The sequence below is a fragment of the Thamnophis elegans genome, chromosome 3 (assembly GCF_009769535.1).
Source record: "Thamnophis elegans isolate rThaEle1 chromosome 3, rThaEle1.pri, whole genome shotgun sequence".
Taxonomy (NCBI): domain Eukaryota; kingdom Metazoa; phylum Chordata; class Lepidosauria; order Squamata; family Colubridae; genus Thamnophis; species Thamnophis elegans.
In genome coordinates, this window is record NC_045543.1 from 33,394,234 (window position 1) to 33,413,948 (window position 19,715).

The 19,715-nt window shown below is 38.1% G+C and overlaps 1 protein-coding gene across 1 annotated transcript; it reads right to left on the reverse strand.

Moving 5' to 3' along the window:
• Positions 1–1,681: 1,681 nt before the first annotated feature.
• ITM2B (integral membrane protein 2B) lies at positions 1,682–19,598 on the reverse strand. Its single transcript, XM_032213528.1, has 6 exons — positions 19,265–19,598; positions 13,335–13,463; positions 10,786–10,989; positions 6,042–6,152; positions 4,252–4,402; positions 1,682–2,068 (listed from the first exon to the last, which is right to left on the reverse strand). Exons 1-6 carry the CDS (start codon positions 19,394–19,396, stop codon positions 1,980–1,982), a joined length of 816 nt encoding a protein of 271 aa, XP_032069419.1. The 5' UTR covers positions 19,397–19,598; the 3' UTR covers positions 1,682–1,979.
• Between the last annotated feature and the right edge of the window lie 117 nt (positions 19,599–19,715).

Here is a 19,715-nt window from a genome sequence, read left to right on the forward strand (position 1 = left end):
TTGAACTCTGATTTAATTCTGCATATTTGGAACACTGACACACTTCTTATTTGTCAAAACAACAATGAAGTAGCAAAAGGGTGGCCACATTGCCTTAAAATCCTGGCCGCAACTGCTCTTCTGATCAAGGAAGCTAATAAATTGACTTGTGGGCAGCCAATTACTATATATTTACTAGTCATACAATTCGTGGAGTATTAGAAACAAAGAGCAACTAATGTGCTTGTCCGGGGGAATTAAAGATCCCATATGGGGGATCTGCACAATCTCCAAGCTGGATGCTCAGATCCGGCAGAAAAGGGAAGAGCAGCTAACAGAAAAGCAAAGCTGTCAGCAACCCGAGATGATCAGAGCCACCCTGACATGACAGCTTATGCAGCACTGGAAATGTGAAGGGGACTGAGCCCCAGATTTGATATTCTAAAGCAGAGGAACTCCAGGCAACTGTAGATTTGAAGGGACATAAGCAGGGAGAATGGTATATACTCCCAGATGGAAGAAATTTAGCCTGGCCAGTAGTAAAAGACTCTCACTCAGCAACTCACATGGGCCTTCACTCGCTATGTGCCCATGCAACTGAGAGATGTAGCACATGTGTTCAAGTTAATCCAAGACAAGGACCTAGGCTTAAGCTTCTGCCAGGAAGTCAGCCCAAGGGACATTACCTTATGGATTCATTAGTTATTGATTTCACACACATGCCCAAGTGTGGGCTGTATAAGGCAACACTTCAGAATACTTTTCCCATGAAATCTATGCCAATACAGATAGTCTTCACTTATTGAGTGCCTTGTCTGGGATCTCCAAAATTATGGTGTTGAAAAAATAATTTTATAACCAATCCCCATATTTACCTTTACCCCATTCCTTTGTCACATGATCACCATTACAATCAATACATATTTTTCTGTTCCTACTTTTTTTTCCAGCTGCAGAGTGAAGAAATTAGGGATTGCAAGAGAATAAGCATGCACACTGAGTAATATACAACTAAAGCAATGCACTGTCATTGGCAGCTGCAAGGACGCTATTCAAATGTATTCCCTGTATGCACTTGCTTCCTCTCTTGTAATCTCTTCCTCTCCAATCTCTTCTCTCTTTGGAGTGGGTGGAAGGAAAGCTACCTCTACACTGCTCCTGTGCCTGACTTGTTTCCTCCACCTTGCAGAGATTGCCAACGAAGGGATTTCAAGAAAAATCAATTCTTTGCTTCTTAAATACAGAACTGGATGATAAATCCCTAATTTTAAAAAAACCCAATACTTTAACATTTACTTTTTTAAAAAGTGTTTCAGTTCTACTCTAAACCATTACAAATAAAACTAAATAATTCCAAGATTTAGTAACCTAGTAATTATAAAAATGTAACCAGTAATTTCTAAAATACAATTCTTAGACACAGTTCATATAAAAGAACTTAGCAAAAATATTTACACAAAGAGATTTGTATTTATTTTCTTTTGCATACATATAGCTTATATACAGGTCAGTAACATGAAATTACTGCTAAAGTTTGTACAATAGACACCTATATTAGCACAGCCAATTCGAAGTGAATTTAAATGTCACTGGAAACACAGCAAATTCCAGCTTTATTATAAAATGTTTCTTAATGAGCGTTAATCAATAATAGTACTAATACACCTCAAAAGTTGCAACTGATCTATACATTTTTTAACTTTTAACTAGAATTATTTTATATAAATTTTTGGTAATATTGGATGCACAGTTTACCTCCTGATAGTTCAGGATTTATTATGTGAAATACATTAACAATATACAGCTTCTTCTATTCCAACATCAAAAATAACATTATACTTCAAAATATGACAAAGATGTTTCATGAGATTAAGTAATTAGATTCAGCTGTACAACCTTGTCTATTCTTTAATAAATGATTATAAAAAGAAATCACTGCACATAATAGAAATGATAAATGGAAATATCTTTTTAATTTTCTGTTACAGTAGCATTCCTTATTATTCTTCGCAAATAAGCGTTTCCATCACAAATCTGTTCTCAAAATGTCGAATTATCCGGCAATTACCTGCTTCACGCTTGTGAATGCCTATTATGGGAGAATGAACAAAATATTGAGTTATTTTTTAAAAAAATGTATACATTGTCTTGTATGGAAAAATATGCATTTAAAAACCACAATGTATATTTTGTAAAGTATGCAGAGCTGCTCTCCCATTCAAGGTCTAAATTATACCAGAAAGAAAACTGTGCAAAGAAACTGTGACATTATTCTGTACTGAAATGACAGGCCATGTGGGAGTTCAGGTAATCCTCATTTGATGATCACTTATTCAGTGACCATTTGAAGTTGTAATGGAGTTGAATAATTGGTATTTACAACCAGTCCTTAAACATTTGGTCATCATGATACTCCATAGTCATATGGTTGCAATTTGAGTATTTGGCAATCAGTTGACACGACAGTTGAGGTGTCCTGCAATGACATGACCATCATTTGCAACCTTTCCTGCCATCATGCAAAGTCCATGGAGAAGTCAGCAGAGAAGGTTGTAAGTCACTTCTCTCAAGGAGCTCCACTATGAGATCCCAGGGATCTTTCGCTCTGTAGTATGTGCTCACACTACAGCACTCCCTCCCACAAACATAGCTGTACTCAGCCGGCACCGCAGTACCTTGACCACAGTCCACATGTACATAGTCCACATGTACACAGCATCTCCTATTATTAACAATGGGAAGACAGGTGAGCGTAGACAAGAGTATTATGGGTTTTCTTTTTTTTTAAAAAGCACTGTTCTCAACAGGAAGTATATCCAAAGTTTTCCATCTGTTATCTTCACTGGTTTCTTATTTTAAGTGTGTATTGAAATTTGTAGAAAGTTATTAAGTTTAAGTTTGTATTATGAAGAGGTTCTATCAGTTTCCATTCACTGAATAGATTCACTGGATTCTATGAGTGGACAAAAGATATATGAACTTATATCTGTCTAATTGAGAATAAGCCTCATGGAGCACTGTGGACTCTGCTTTGAAGTTGCATAGCACATCCTTTAAACTCTCTTTGTCTCAGAAAGAGAGGAACGGAGGGACAGAGAGAAAGAGATCAAACAAATAAATAATTTGATTTAAATAATTTAAATAAGCAGTCAAATCTTCAGTTTTAATTTCAAGTTTCTTCACTATACTGTCCTAAGAAATACTGTAAAATAAGGTATTATATCTAAATATATTGGACATGTTCAAACTTCCAATGAAATACTTTTAAATATCATTAATATTGGTAAGTTAACCACATGCTTAATTTATCAAAGTGAATGGTAGTAGTACATAACTTTAGGTTTGCCAAACATTTGTGGGGGAAATGTACAATAATGTTTTAATATACATATGAAAGTAATATTAGTAAAATTAACAAACCATTACACCAAATAATTTAGCCACAGGTATATCATCATTTCTTCTTATAAGAGAATATATTCATAATTTATCAGGAACCATTTTTTTCCAACCAGAACATTGTGCTAAGCTATGCTTTACTGACATTGCAGTCTGATGTGAAATATTAAAAGGCAAAAAATCTGTTTTAAAGCTTTGCATATATTAAATATGCACATCTGAAACATTAAAAATTAGGTGCTACAAGAGTCATGGATATTTTTATGGACATTTTTATAATATAGGTAAATCCTCATTTAAAATCCACATTAGCCACCCTTTCATGTTATAATGACCAAGTCGTAGCCTCCCCAGAATCACATGATCACATTTGGTGACCTACTCATATTATGATGCTGCAACATCCCATGTGATCACCACCTGTGACCGTCTCTGCTGGCTTTCAACATGATGTCAATCGGAAAACCAGCAAGAGATTACAAATGATAAATGCAGGATGCTGCAAACACACAGGATTCGCCGAATTCTGGCAACTGTTGTCATAAATCAGCATGGTCACACAATGTCATGCCTTATGACCATATCACTTAGTGATGGTATTCCTGATTCCAATTAGCATTGGTAAGAGAGGACTGCATGTACCAGATTTTATTCAGATTGAAATGTTAGTTTTGCAGTTTCATCATGGTCACACAATGTCATGCCTTATGACCATACCACTTAGTGATGGTATTCCTGATTCCAATTAGCATTGGTAAGAGAGGACTGCATGTACCAGATTTTATTCAGATTGAAATGTTAGTTTTGCAGTTTCATGTGGAAACAAAGCATTAATTATGGCTATCTTTATTATCTAATCTGTTTATACCATACCTTTCAGTGCTTCCTTGCGCTGCAATTTGTAAGTCTCTTTATCACGACAAAGGCGATAAATGAAAAAACCTAGTTGATCCACATTTTCAATACGATCAGTGACTATCATCTGCTCATGAATCAAGTATGACTGTGGCAAATATGTTCCAGCCTACATGAATTAATAGAATTATGGAAGAGTTAAAAAAATATTAAATCTGTTGCATTCATTTTCATTTAACTTCTTCATTATTAATTTATGTGAATTTGTATTTATTAACTTATATCCATAATTATGCTTCTGAAGAATATGGATTTTAAGAAACAGAAAGCAAGAAGCCTACTTCCTTCTTTTTCAAGGAATCATAGCGTAAATCATGGACTGAGAACCAATAGTCTCCTACACAAGTCATTAAAATTTTCTTTGCCAGAGAAGTTTGTCTTTTAAAAAATACTTCCAGGATGCCGACTGATTTTTAAAATCCAGATGGTATACCATTAAGCTATTCAAGGTCAACATTTTGGGTATGCTGCTGCTGTATGGTACTCAAGTGTGTAAAAAGATGTCCAACTTGTAGTCTTTCTAAGCTGTTTCTTAAAATAGCACACAAAGGGCTGAGCTCAGGCCCCATGCAAAACTACAATGCTTAGGGGCTCAAGCAAGATAAATTATTGGGGTGATTCCTATGGTTCATCTTACCCCTGAAGAATAGATTTGTACCACCATGCAAAGACACATTGTGGTCTGTCAATATTAGCTTCACATTATTTACTAGGCCTCACAAAAACTGAGCAGAACTCAGAAGGAAGCTCTGTAACTTATATCATCTAGTCAGTCAACACCCAAATCACCCATGTCTATAATAAAATTCTCCCATCTTCCTTGACTCTCCCTGGGTATTTTTTCTTTTATGATCATGCATGCTTTGCATAAAAGGCTTTTTTTCCTCTGGTCCAAATATGTGCCAAACAGGGTTACAATTTAAAGTTATTTCAATTATTCAAATGAAAATTTATTATTTCAAATACAAATATTGAATCTACATTCCATATTTTATTAAAACGTCCACTCTTCACACAATGACAATTAAAACATATAATGCCAGTAATTACAAACTCTAGGGCAATGGCCCCAGTTAAAAACTGTTTGCAAATACATTTATGGTAGTAAACAATAGTGAAAAAACAGTTTTCTGACAAATGTCACACTTTTATTCACATTTTTGCCCCTGATAACAATGCATAATTGAGAGTGCGGGGGCTGGCGTTGCTGCATGAGAAGCCTTTATCTGAGCAGCAACCAGAAACCTTTGCAATCTCTCTCTCTCTCTCTCTCTCTCTCTCACACACACACACACACACACACATACTCATGTAGTTTGCTTAGTGACTATTTTGCTGGACTGAATTGCAGCCATTAAAGGAGAGTACTGATTTCCTTTAAAGTGACCAATTTCTCAATGGCACTGGCAAAATTATTACCTGTAGCTTTAACCCATGGGAAACAGCTGGTGCCTTTTTTATAGTTTTGGTCACCTTTTATGTAATTTATATATTTTAATTTTTTAAGCTTGTCAGTTTGATGTTTGTTCAACCATAAGTAAAGAACAAATTGCAAAGGTCTGGTTTTGTTCGGAGGAGTTATTATAAATAGGTTTAGTGTAAGGTAGTAAAAATGTTAATATAAATACTAATACCGGTAATGGGATAAAATTCGGTTCAGTTCTAATCAACTGGGACGTAAATTAGCTTAATGAAGATAAGGATTACTAAATACTAAATACATTTTTAAAAAAATAAATGCATCTTACTTTGATGTTGATCAGCAGTTCTAAGAAGTTTTTAGGTGGCATAACAACTGACGTATTCAGAGGAATGACATAGCACTTATTCAGGCTGAGGTCAAGATAAGCTGTAAGTCTCTAATAAAAAAAATGCATGAATCTCTTAATAGTAACACTGTATATGACTTAGTGTACTATACTGTTCTTTCAAAACAAACATTTAAATACTTTTAGGTATCATTTATTCTATTTCAATCTCTAGTTATTAAAAGATTATTTTCTGATAACAAGAGGGGAAAAAAAGAATTAGCTTAAGGAAAGTATTCCAGAATAGTATTCTACCTCACATGTTCCAGATACATTTAAAACAGTAAATCAAACTATACATGATCGGTATATAACAGAATGACAATTGGAAGGGACCTTGAAGATCTTCTAGTCCAACACCCTGTTCAAGCAAGACCCTAGAGGAGACAACAAAGGTCTGTCTGGTCTCTTCTTAAAAATGTATAGTCATGGACATGGAACACCCACACCTTCTGGAGACAAACTATTACACTGATAAATTATTCTATCAGGACTTTTTTCCTTACTTCTAGGTTGCTTCTCTCCTTGATTAATTTCCATCCGTTATTTCTTTTTCTTTTTTTTTATTATAGATTTTTTTTTAATTTTTGTTACATAGACAACATAATCACATAACAATAGAAAAAGAAAGGCAGAGAAAAAAAGAAAAAAAAACACACACACAAAAAAAAGAAAAACAAAGCCCATCATCCCATGCAGTATGTCATTTGATTACAGGTGTTTTAACCTTTATCATTCTTATACATTCATTGTTTCATTTAATAGATTATAATTTCGTATCATTTCTTATTCCCCTGCCTGTAGCAATCCATCCCTACTACATTTCCCCCCATACATACACCCCGTATCTCTCTGTTATATATTTAATAGACACCACAATAACCTAGGATTAAAAAAAGAAAAAAAAAAAAGGAAAAAGCACCAAAAAAAAAAAAAGGAAAAAAAACCATCATCACATGCAGCATGTCGTTTGGTTACAAGTGTTTTAACATCTACATCTTCAAATAATATTTACCGTCTCAAATGTTTCATCTAGTATAACTAAAAGCCTCATTTTCATTCTACAATATATATTCAGTTAACATTAGCATTATTTTTTCCATCCATTATTTCTTGTCCTGCCTTCTGGTGCTTTGGAAAAATAGCTTGAGTCTCTCTTCTTTGTGGCAGCCCCTCAAATATTGGAACACTGCTATCATGACACCCCTAGTCATTTGTTTCACCAGACATACCTTATTCCTGCAACCATTCTTCATATGTTTTAGTCTCCAGCTCTCTAATTATTTTTGTTGTTCTTCTTTGCCCTCTTTCCAGAGCCTCAACATCTTTTTTATACTGTGGCAACCAAAACTGGATGCATCATTTCAAGTATGGTCTTACTTTGTAAAGCAGTATTAACACTTCATGTGATTTTGATTCCATCTCTCTGTAATGCAGCCTAGGATTGACTTTTTTGGTGGCTGCAGCACTGGCTCATATTTGAGTAGTTGTCTACTAGGATTTCAAGATCCCTCTCACAGTTGCTGCTACTAAGCTAGGTTTCCCCAATTCTACACCTGTACAATTGGTCTTTCTTGCCTAAGTGTAAAACTTTACTTTTCTCACCACTAAATTTTATTTTGCTAGATAGGGCCCAGTGTTCCAATCTATTGAGATCCTTCTGGATCTTGAGCCTATCTTCTGGGGTGCTGGCTAGTCCTGCCAGGTTGGTGTCATCTGCAAATTTGATAAATTCCCTTTCTATTCCCTCATGTAAATCAACTATAAAAATATTGAAGAGCATGGGCCTGACAGAACCTTGGGGGGGGTACCCTACTTACTTTCCTCCATGTACATGTACAGTACTGTGCAAACGTTTTAGGCAGACGTGAAAAAATGCTGTAAACAAAGAATGCTGTCAGAAATATAAATAATGATTGTTTATTTTTGTCAATTTTCAAAATGCAAAGTAAGTGAACAAAAGAAAAATCTAAATCAAATCAATCTTTGGTGTTACTACCTTTTGTCTTCAAACCAGCATCATTTCTCAAAGGTAAATCTGTACAAAGTCAGGGATTGTGCAGTATTATAGTCAGGTGTATGATCAACCAATTATAACAAACAGGTGCTAATGATCAATGTCACACAAAGATTGAAACCCAGTCATGAACTGAAACGGAAACAGCTGTGTTTCCGACTGGTTGGGGAACAGCCAAACTCTGCTACCAGGTGAGGTTCTGAAAGACGTTTCATGTCATGGCAAGATTGAGCACAGCAACAAAGCACAAGGTAGTTATATTGCATCAACAAGGTCTCTCCAAGACAAAGATTTCAAAGCAGACTGGGGTTTCAAGATGTGCTGTTCAAGCTCTTTTGAAGAAGTACAAAGAAACGGGCAACATTGAGGATCGTAGATGCAGTGGTCAGCCAAGGAAACTCAGCACAGCAGATGAAAGACACATCAAGCTTATTACCCTTCGAAATCAGAAGATGTCTAGCAGTGCCATCAGCTCAGAACTGGCAGAAACCAGTGGGACCCAGGTACACCCATCTACTGTCCAGAGAAGTCTGGCCAGAAGTGGTCTTCATGGAAAAGTTGCAGCCAAAAAGCCATACCTCCGACATGGGAACAAGGCCAAGCAACTAAAGTATGCACAAAAACATAGGAATTGGGGTGCAGAAAAATAGCAGCAGATGCTCTGGACTGATGAGTCAAAATTTGAAATATCTGGCTGTAGCAGAAGGCAGTTTTTTCGTCAAAGGGCTGGAGAGTGTTACAATAATGAGTGTCTGCAGGTAAAGGACCTGTGAAGCATGGTGGAGGTTCCTTGAATATTTGGAGCTGCATTTCTGCAAATGGAGTTGGAGATTTGGTCAGGATTAATGGTGTTCTCAATGCTGAGAAATACAGGCAGATACTTATCCATCATGCAATACCATCAGGGAAGCATATGATTGGTCCGAAATTTATTCTGCAGCAGGACAACGACCCCAAGCATACAGCTAGTCATTAAGACCTATCTTCAGCGTAAAGAAGAACAAGAAGTACTGGAAGTGATGGCATGACCCCCACAGAGCCCTGATCTCAACATCATTGAGTGTGTCTGGGATTAAATGAAGAGACAGAAGGATGTGAGAAAGCTCTCCAAGACAGAAGGATGTGGTTAGTTCTCCAAGATGTTTGGAACAATATACCAGCCAAGTTCCTTCAAAAACTGTGTGCAAGTATACCTAAAAGAATTGCTGCTGTTTTGAAGGCAAAGGGTGGTCACACCAAATATTGATTTGATTTAAATTTTTCTTTTGTTCGCTCACTTTGCATTTTGGAAATTGACAAAAATAAACAATCATCATTTATATTTCTGAAAGCATTCGTTTACAGCATTTTTTCACACCTGCCTACAACTTAGGCCCAGTACTGTAGTTCCATTAAGGATTACACAGAGTGTGGTTTGTCAGCCAGTTACAAATCCATCTTGTGGTGATTCTGTCTATCCTACATTTTTCAAACTTACTAAAAAGTAGATTGTAGTCTATTCTGTCAAATATCTTAATGAAATTCAAAAATACTGTGTCCACAGCATTCTGCTGCTCCACTAATTTAGTCACTTTGTCAAATAATGAAATAAGATTTGTTCGGCACGATAGGTTTATTACAAACCCATGTTGATTTTTGGCTATAACTTTGCTTGCTTCTAGGTGTTGTCAGATCTTTTGCTTGATTGTCTTTTCCAGGTTCTTCCCAGGTATTGATGTCAGGCTGATTCGTCTGTAGTTTCCTGGATCAATTTTTTCTCTTTTTTTGAAGATGAGAACCATGTCAGCTCTTTTTCAGTCTTCTGGTATTTTCCCAGTGCTCCAGGATCTTTGAAAGATATGGTTCAGTGGTTCTGAGATCACATCTGCCAGCTCCTTCTGAACTCTGGGATTTAATCCATTTGAATTTGAACTCATCTAGAGTGGACAGGTGTTCTCTGATCATTTTCTTGCCTATTTTAATTTGTATTCCTAGTCTGTCTTTACAGTTTTGTTTTTAGTAGATTGGGCTATTTTTAATTTTTTAATATTATATTAAAATTTTAGTGTAATATATCTCAAGTAAAAGGTGGAAAAGTGTGTCCTTTGTAAACTCTAAGTAGTATTAAATGTTTCAACCTAACACTAACCCAGAAACGGAACATTGTTTTTAAAAGCTTGGATACAAGCAGTCTTTTGCTTGTTCTTGCACCATTAAATTATTTCCTCACTTGTAACAACAGAGAATTCAGAACTTTGCAGGCTTTAATAGCAATAGCACTTGGACTTATATACTGCTTGATAGTGCTTTACAGCCCTCTCTAAGCCATTTAAAGAGTCAGCATATTGCCCCAAACAATCTGGGTCCTCATTTTACCAGCCTCAGAAGGATGGAAAGATGAGTCAACCTTGAGCCAGTGAGACTCAAACTATCAAACTGCTGGCAATCAGCAGTCAGCAGAATTAGTCTGCAATACTGCATTCTAACCACTGCACCACCACAACCTTTTAACCAATCTATGCAGCCCTTTTACCTTCTCCACTCTGGGGCCTACCTTGGCTTTCTTTGTCCACTTACCAGTATATATACAAATATAACCAAGACACCAGAAATGATCAGTAACTTCAATCCGTAACTTCAAATTCCTTTCCCTCCAATTACAATGTTATTCAGAGCATTATTCCTTACCCTCTGAAAATCATGGACAATATCAGCTGGATCATTGTCAGCAAATTCTGGAACTGGCACACTAATGAACTCAACATCCTCCTCCTGAAGGATCTGGATGCTCTCTTCAATTATTTGATAACGAGGAGCTGAAGCAATTGTATCTGAGTCAGTTAGGGTTAAGCCATCCTCAAGATACTTAATTCCACAGAAGTAAACATTTTCCTACAAAACAAAGGTAATACACATAATGCAAAATAAAGTACAGTTCATGAATCTTGTTGCAACATATATCCACCCCCACCTCATCACTGCTAAATTTCAAATCCAGAATACTAGCCACTCTCTTTTTAAGCTTATTAGATAATATTATAGTTTATTCAGAGCAGAATTTATTATCAGAGGAAGATTACTATCTATCATCTGAAAAGAGATGTTGTAGTTTCAACTTACAACTTTTTGTACTAGCTAACCATTAAGCAATAACTACTACAAAACCTCAGGTTAGGTTCATACAAATTTCATACATGTTTAATTATTAAATGAACCACAGTTGATTACATTGGTGTTATTCAGATAAGCATAACCATTTTGGTTTTGGTTCAGACAACATAAAGAATAAAAATTAAAAATGAGAATTCATATTGTGGCTTAGCATAAATGTGAGCATTCTGTAGCCCACAAAAGTTAACTAGGATTTTAAAATTGCATCAGCAAAATTTGCCAACAAAAAAGGCCTAACGTTCGCTATATTTTTTCAACTTTTAAGAATGAGAAAGGACGTCCATTGAAAGACAAGTTATTTCCTACCATTAAGCCATCTTCAAACAGCCAAAATTGCTGTTTTCAGTTCAGTTCTTGCCCATTTTTGCCATTTGTGGGATTTTTAAAGGAAAAAGGTAGTTAGGAATGATAATATCAACTATCCAGAACATCTGCTGGTAAACAAGGTAAAAACTACCAAGCCCCTTCAGAAATCACCCAGGTCTCTGAGTCAGACTATTTTGTATCTGACAATCTAAAATTGACCAGAGAATGACCAGTTGTTATTTGAAATTCTAGATAGCAGCAGCTGGAAATTCTGGTTGCCTTGGTAGACATAGAAATTATATTCTGAAGTTCAGGTCAACCACTAGCAATGATTCATGGCCAATAGAATGAGATTAAGATAGCATGGATAATGCACAAGCAAATTATGAGCAAAATGAATCACAACTTATTTTAGCTTTAGTCTAGACTGTGTATAAAAACACGAAGAAACAAACACTATATTAGCCCAATGTGTTATACAAACAAGCCCACAGTATTAGTTTGACTATATGCTGTGTACCTAGAAAATTAGATTAATTCCATAAGGATATTAGATGATGCCACCAGGCTGTTTGGACTGAATACTCAAGACGAGTGTCAAATTCACCACATCGTGGTCATGAGACATACCGTGACATTTTCCCCCTTCACGGAGCTGGGGTGCATGTGGCCAGTGTGACTAGCAACGGCGCAACAACTGTTCTGCTGTGAGGCTGAGGCTTGAGGAGCAACGGCAACTGCACCATCGGCCATTCGCTTCAGATGGCCATAAAGTGACGCAGTGGCCATTTTCAGCTGGTAGGGCAAACCTCGTGAAAAGACAGCCATACGCAACCAGCAGCCACAGGTATTGCTCTATGCGTTTCCTTGCCTTCCTCTAATCCCAGGGGTGTTGAAGAAGATAGTGTTGGAGGGGGCAAAGATCATTCTGGTAGCTCAACACTGGCCTCGAAGGCCTTGGTTCACAGATTTAGTGATTCTGTCTATAACCAACCCTGAAGAATTCCCCAGGAGAGGATCTCTCTGCACCAGGGGGTTCTGGTCCATCCGGAGCCACAATGGCTCCAGTTGACAGGCTGATGCTTGAGAGGGACCTCCTGAGGAAAGCTAATTTCTCCTCCATAGTGATAGGGACTATTGAGCCATCTAGGAGCCCGTCCAGTACAAAAATATACAACGCCACGTGGAACACATTCAGTAAGTGGTGCCAGACAGCAAACGTAGAATCCATGGGACCCTCGATTCCACAAATTCTGGAATTCCTCCAGGAATTCATTTTCGCCCTCTCAGAGCCTTGAGAAAAGCCTCCAGTGCGTGGGAAAGGCGACACCACCACCCCGCCATGGTGCAGAAGGCCGAGTAGGCCGTGCTGGGGGTCACACACGCATGCGGTTGGGGGTGTTGCGCATGCATGCACAGGGGCACAGATGCATAGCATTGTGAGTGGCCATGTGTGCAATAGCACACACATGCACAATTTCGGCACGTGAGGAGAAAAATGTTAGCTCTCACTGATCTAGAGGTATCCCAAAAAACTTTATTTTCACAATAGGAACACTGGCAAATATTTCCCAATATTAAGCTTATATCCAAATGTATTTATAGAGTTTATGTTGTATTGGAGTTAATTTTCTCAAGTTTAAAAATATTAAAAATGAATTTTATATTAATACTTAAGCTGATAAGCCAAGTTGAACAATTCCTAGTAAGTTAACAACAAAAACATTCAAAGCTCGATCCTATATGTATTTTCATCTTACCTGAATTTGAAAATACTTGTACAGATAGGCACCGCCAAGGATTACAACAGCAAGCATAAAAGCTAATCCAAAACACATACACCAGCACCAAGCTCTTCTTTGACCAAGAGGCACCACTTCTGCTGGATCCTAGAAAGTCACACACAAAAAAGTAATCAATAGTGAGGTATATCCAGCTACATCATGTAGGTATAATGTAATCACCACTTGTGTCCATGCTATGTGAACATGCTTCCTTTCTTATCTTCTTTTCCACCTTGAACTACCACCAAATCTTCCACAGAATCCCTGAACTCCCTTCTGGAGTGGAGGTGGAATTCTAATACAGAAGCTATTCCATCAGCAAAAAGAGGTTTCACTTATTTCTACCAAGGCCACAAATCTAATTATTTTTTCCAGACAGTTTTTAATTATTAAACAGAAATTTATTCAATTTATTCAATAAATAAAAAATAAAAAATAAATTATTAAACAGAAAGCACTCATGTGCAAATCCTGTTTGTTGATTTCAGTTCGGCATTTAATGTAATCATCCCTCAGCATCTAGTAGACAAACTGGGAATTTTAGGCTTTAATACTCCTTCGTACAATTGGATTCTTGATATTCTTACTGATAAATATGTGCGAGTTGGGACTAATATTTCTAACATTTTCTTGAGCACAAGTTTTCCTCTGGGCTGTGTCCCAAGTCTGCAGTTGTTCATCCTGTTTGACCCATGACTATTGTGCTTGGTTTACCACCAACCATATTGTGAAGTACGCGGACGATAGAACAGTAGTGGGCCTTATTCAAGATGACAACAAGGTTGCTTACTGCAAGGAGGTAGAAGGTTTAGTGAACTGGTATAACAAAAACAGCCTCATTTTAAACATAAAAGAAACTAGAGAGATCATTATCGATTTTAGAAAAGACAGGCACAGCCACACACCTCTACATATTAATGATTCACTTGTGGAGGTGGTTAGCAGCATCAAGTTTCTGGGTGTGCAGTTACTGAGTAGGCTAGCTTGGTCGCTCAACAGTGAGACACTGGTGAAGAGGGAACAGCAGAGCATTTTCTACATTGCATGAGAAAAGTTTATTTTCCTTCCTCTGTCCTTTCCACTTTCTATAGAGGGATGATCAAGAACATCCTGTCATATTGCATTACTTTCTGGTTTGAAAGTATTACTGCTTCAGACAGGAAGGTGGTGCAGAGAGTGGTGAGGATGACAGAAAAATTCATTGGTAGTTCACTTTGTTCTATCCCGAAGATAGCACATAAGCAATGCTTGAACAGAGTCCACGGGATTGTCTGATTGTCTATACATCCTCTTGACAACCAGTTTTCCTTGTTAGCTTCTGGGAGGAAGCTTCGTGGTATCCAAAGCAGAATATCTAGATTCAGTCACAGTTTTGTTCCATATAGCATCAACCTTGTGAACTCTCAAGTTTCCTTTTTCTGCTACATATTCAAAATGGACAGTGATTAATATATATATGTATACTTCTACTTTACTTTATTGTCATTGTACATATATACACAGTTTACACATACAACAAAATTCACATAACACTCCTCTGGGCCCAACACACATAACAATCCCCAAACACACCCTCACCTACCAAAAAAATTCCCTGCCTCTAAAATCCACACAACAGACCAAGTAGTGCTGTCCAATAGGTCACTGATGGTGGCCCTTTAGTTCACTGTTGAGTGCAATTATAGCTCTGGGATAAAAGCCATTCAGAAGACGTGTGGTCCGAGTTTTAATTGTTCTGTATCTTCTGCCAGAAGGCAACAGTCTAAAAATATTGTAAGCAGGATGGGAAGAGTCTCTGAGAAGTTATGCAACTTCCTCAAACAGCAAGATGTAAAAATGTGGACTAGTGTACTCATAGTAAAAAAAAAATGACAGTAAAAAGTTATCTCTTATCTCTTAAATTGACCATAAAGTTTTCAGCACTTATGAAATCAAAATATTATAAGCATAAATGTGGAACAGAAGCACATACCGTAAGTCCTCACAATTATCTTTGAATAGCAACTTAATGTTACTTAAATAATCCATGTCTTGGTAACTGCTTACTTAGATTAATATAATGCAGTATATAGAAGGCTGCTCTGAAAGACAACCTGGAAACTTCAGTCAACATAAGAAGGTAAGCAAAAGAAATTACCAGAAGTGCTCAGTATGATTACATTACACCAAACATGTGTTTATTTTCAATTTCAACTTAATGTATCATTACTAACCAATAAAGTCCTTCATCTTTGAGGACAACAATATCAGAAGGAATCCAGTCCTCCCACTCACACTTGTCAATTTTATGAAGAGACTAGAGAATTCCAAAGTCACTTTTAGAATCAATTAACAATAAGTCTGGGTTTCCAACTTACATGAAAACCCACAGGTACTTATATGTCTATATCTGTTACAGACATACACCCTCAAAGTTCAGGTATCTACAGTGGCTGAGATACTCAAATTATGTGGGCAGGAAATTGGGATCACTCTAAATAATGGATTATACTATACAGATCAATCTCAGATAGAACGAAAGAATTTTAAAATGTATCAGATGATATAAATAACATCTTCAAGATCAGCTCCTGATATTGTAGATGCATCCATGCAAATGTCTTGGCATACCATTGCTTTCCTCCCATTGTTCAATTTCTTAGTTAAACTAACAGCTCTGGAATGTCCTGGACTAACTACATATAGTCCTCAATTTACAACCACAATTGAGACCAAAATTTCTGTTGCTAAGCAAGACAATTAAGTTTTGCCCCATTTTATGACCTTTCTTGTCACATCTGTTAAGTGAATCACCGCAGTTGTTAAGTTAGTAACACACTTACTTTGCTTTTCAGAAGGTCATAAAAGGTGAGAGAATGAGAGAAAGAAAGAAAGCACGAAAGAATGAAAGAACAAAAGAAAGAAAGAAAGAACTTCTGTGCCACTGAGAATTACATTGATCAAGTGCTGTGCCAGCAGAAACCAGTCTTAGGTGCTGCAGGTTGTCAGCGATTTCCTTCTCCAGCACATGGATAAATACACCTGGAAATACCTACCTACCTACTCTCCCCCTACCTACTTACTGTATTTCTCTATCTACCTACCAACCTACCCTCTCTCCCTACCTACTGTATTTCTCTCTCTCTCCCTCTATCTATCTACCTACTTTTTTAAAAAAAATGCCTCTTCAAAACCTTGGTGCGTCTTATACTCCGAAAAACACAGTACATGACTCTTTCTGTACTTCCTTACTAGGATAGATGTCTGTGAGCAAAAAAAAAGTTTTCAAAATTAATGTCACTACTGATTTAGGTAGAAGTCTATTGGTTAATAGACTTTTCAAAATCCCACAACACATTTATACTTACCTTAAAAGTCAGCGGATGTTACGTTATTCTTTATTAAAAGATACTGTAAACCAGTATACAATTGGAAATGTGCTTTCAAAAAAACTCTTTGCATATGAAAATCATACCATTAAAAGGGATGCCATATAACAATGTAAGAACAAAAAAACCTCCCAAAAACATCAGTGGAAACCAGTGTCTCGAATGAACCTGAATCATGTAAGAAGTTTGCTGCATCTCTCAGGCAAGGAGCTCCAATGAGAAAAACCTGCAATCAAGTGAGCAACCTCTGACAAAGAACTGGGACAGCTCTAGGACTGTCATAGTTATGACAAGCACAAAGCTGGATGCCCAAGGCAGCTTCTGCAGGGACCTGAAGCCTTGTAGTATCACCACCTCAGAACAGTCCACTGCAGCTGCCAGCGCTAACTGGGAATGTTTGCACTGCATGGATGTACATGGTACAGCAACCAAATTCCTGTTCTTTTTCCAACGAGAAAATCTTGAAAATTGGCTCCTGGATCTTGGTCACAAACAGATAGACCTTCAACTGCATTTCTCCCCTGACCATTCAAATCTGTGTTGATATTATACAAAATACCTACACAGAACACCGAAATTAAGCCACAGTCTTATTCATGCAAAGCAGATTAGTCTCTTCATTCACAAGAATTCTTGGATTGCTGCTCTTTCAGCAACACCATCACCAGAAAGGAAGCAATAATAGACCAATGTGTGCCGATGGACAGGCAAAATCCAAAGAAAAGAGATCGCTATTGCCCGAAGTCTCTTCTCGCTATCTGGCCTGTTGTCTCTTGAACAACAAATATCTTTCAAAAGTATAGAAGAAATCCTTCCTAGGTTCCAGGAGTAAGTATCATGCTATTTTTAGCCTCTTACCCATCAAGACTGACCCATAGTTTTTGGACTAATTTGGACTCCAAATGGTCATTATTGCGACTTTCTTTAGATCAGATGGTATAGTGTAGGTTGATGTAAGTTATAGCATCTGGACAAAGGACAACTAAGTGTTTCAATGAATACTTTCTTCACAAACCGACACTTAATCAGTTCACTTAAAGAACTAAAAACTGCATACATATAGCATGCTAAGCGTTGATAACTTAAACAAATTTTATTTCCCCTTTTGGTTGATAGCCTTTCAAGGTAGTCCAGACAAGAAGCAAGACAATGAATACTACCTCTGAATTTATTGTAAAGTTTAGTTAACATAATCATGTAAGTCTGAAAGTACTTCTCCTGTCCCCTACTTTTACTCTTTCAAAAACTAGGGAGAATCCTTTCTGAGACCCTTTCTTCGCCCCTCTTTTGAACTCAGATTTCTCTTATCAGACCACTGTCTAAGCTCAGATCTTTCTCCTGTCCTCCATGGTCAGTCCCAAGGAACATTACAGGTTAGAATGTTGTATAGTATAAACCCAGCACCTCTGGTTAATTTATGGTTCAATATACTGCATACATACAGATAATGGGTTATATAACAGGTGTTGTATGATCAGTTATATTGGATCTAATGGTGAACTGAAAAGAAATGAAATCCAAAACCACAATCTTCAGACAAGCCATGGCTGAGTCAGTTTGGATGCCTGGCAGCTAGACAAGTGCACACAATTTTCATTATTGGTTTACTTTTGCCTTCTTCCTTGGTTGGACTCAGGGAGCATGACTGGAAAAGGTTACCCAGAGAGCTTCCTGCTTTAAGGCAGAACAGGAACTCTGTTTCCTCAACACAGTTACATAGGATCCAAAGGATCCAAAATTTAAAAAATATTTTCCAAAAATTATGGTTGGAATCACATTAGATTTCATGAATAATAGCAGCAATTTTGAAATCAATTGCCATTGCCCTTTTAATGGCATCTGCATCCTGTGTCAAAATATGATATACTTTTTCCCCTGTAAATCCCGGGTCAATCTAGTCTTGGAGTTCCCGGTGAGCTCTAAGTACTAACATTAGTACTAAGTATTAATCAGGCCCAACTATTCAGGTTACCCAAGCAAACCCCAGATGTTGTTATGCAAAAGTAAACGAAACGACTTAAAAAAATCAAAGCCGACCCGGTCCTGTGCAACTGAGATAAAATATGCAAATATAAAGCGAGCCCCGCGATTTTTAAAGGCTTCTCACGCGTCAGCCATTTTAGATTCATAAACTGATATCCCAAAATTGAGGTAACATTTCACTTTCCCACTGTCGCGCTCCCAGGCAACTCTTCGAGCTAAAGCACATTAAAAACCCATGAGAAATACACTCGCCTCCAAAGCCCCAGCCGGCTTAAAGCTACTTCCGGAGCCTCACTGGGCACTATATATGAGCGAACACCCCCCCCCTCCGCCCCAGTCCCTCCTTGTTTCGATTCCATCTCCCCCCCCACCCCCTGGACAACCACATCGTTCCCCTTCCCAAACTCGGCGCCGCCCTTCTCGACTGCTCTTTTAGGCCGCAGCTTGCAAGATAAGCTGCTGCTCCGTGCCCGGGAGAACCGTTCTTATTTCTGCTGCTGACCCTCGGCAGGAGCACTTGCTGACTCCGGGGCGCCGGACTCCTCCTCTCCTCACCTTTGTGTCTGGGGACAAGATGAGCACTTGGTTGCTGCAGCTGTTTTTTTCATTCTGCCCCCCTTCTTCTTCCTCCTCCTTCTTGGATGCGTCTTTCTGCGCCAAGGCCGAGTTAAACGACACTTTCACCATGGCTGCAGAAAGCTCTCGGCTGAGGCTTCAGCAGGGATACAAAGCGTCAGGCAGCTGCAGCGAAGGTGGCCGGTCGCTTACTTCTCGCCGAGTCCCAGGGGCAGAACCGGGGCAGAACCGGGGTAGTTGAAGGTTCTGCGCGGCTTCCTCCTCCTCCTCTGTCGCCCTCAGGTGCCGAGCCTACCCGAGCGACCCAGCGAAGCCGAGAGGCAGGGGGAGGATTCGAAAGGGCGGGAGCCAGCCAGCCAACTCAGCGTCGAAGGCCGGATCGAGCAGACAGCCCTGCGCCGCAGGGCAAGTGGGAACCAGACTCGACGGG

Excerpts from the sequence above, each read along its gene's own strand:
- ITM2B (XM_032213528.1), bottom strand. The coding sequence starts at position 19,396 with ATGGTGAAAGTGTCGTTTAACTCGGCCTTGGCGCAGAAAGACGCATCC. Across the intron at positions 13,464-19,264 it reads TCTTGTCCCCAGACACAAAG|GATCCAGCAGAAGTGGTGCC; the intron begins GTGAGGAGAGGA and ends GTGACTTTCTAG. Across the intron at positions 10,990-13,334 it reads ACAAGTATTTTCAAATTCAG|GAAAATGTTTACTTCTGTGG; the intron begins GTAAGATGAAAA and ends TTTGTTTTGTAG.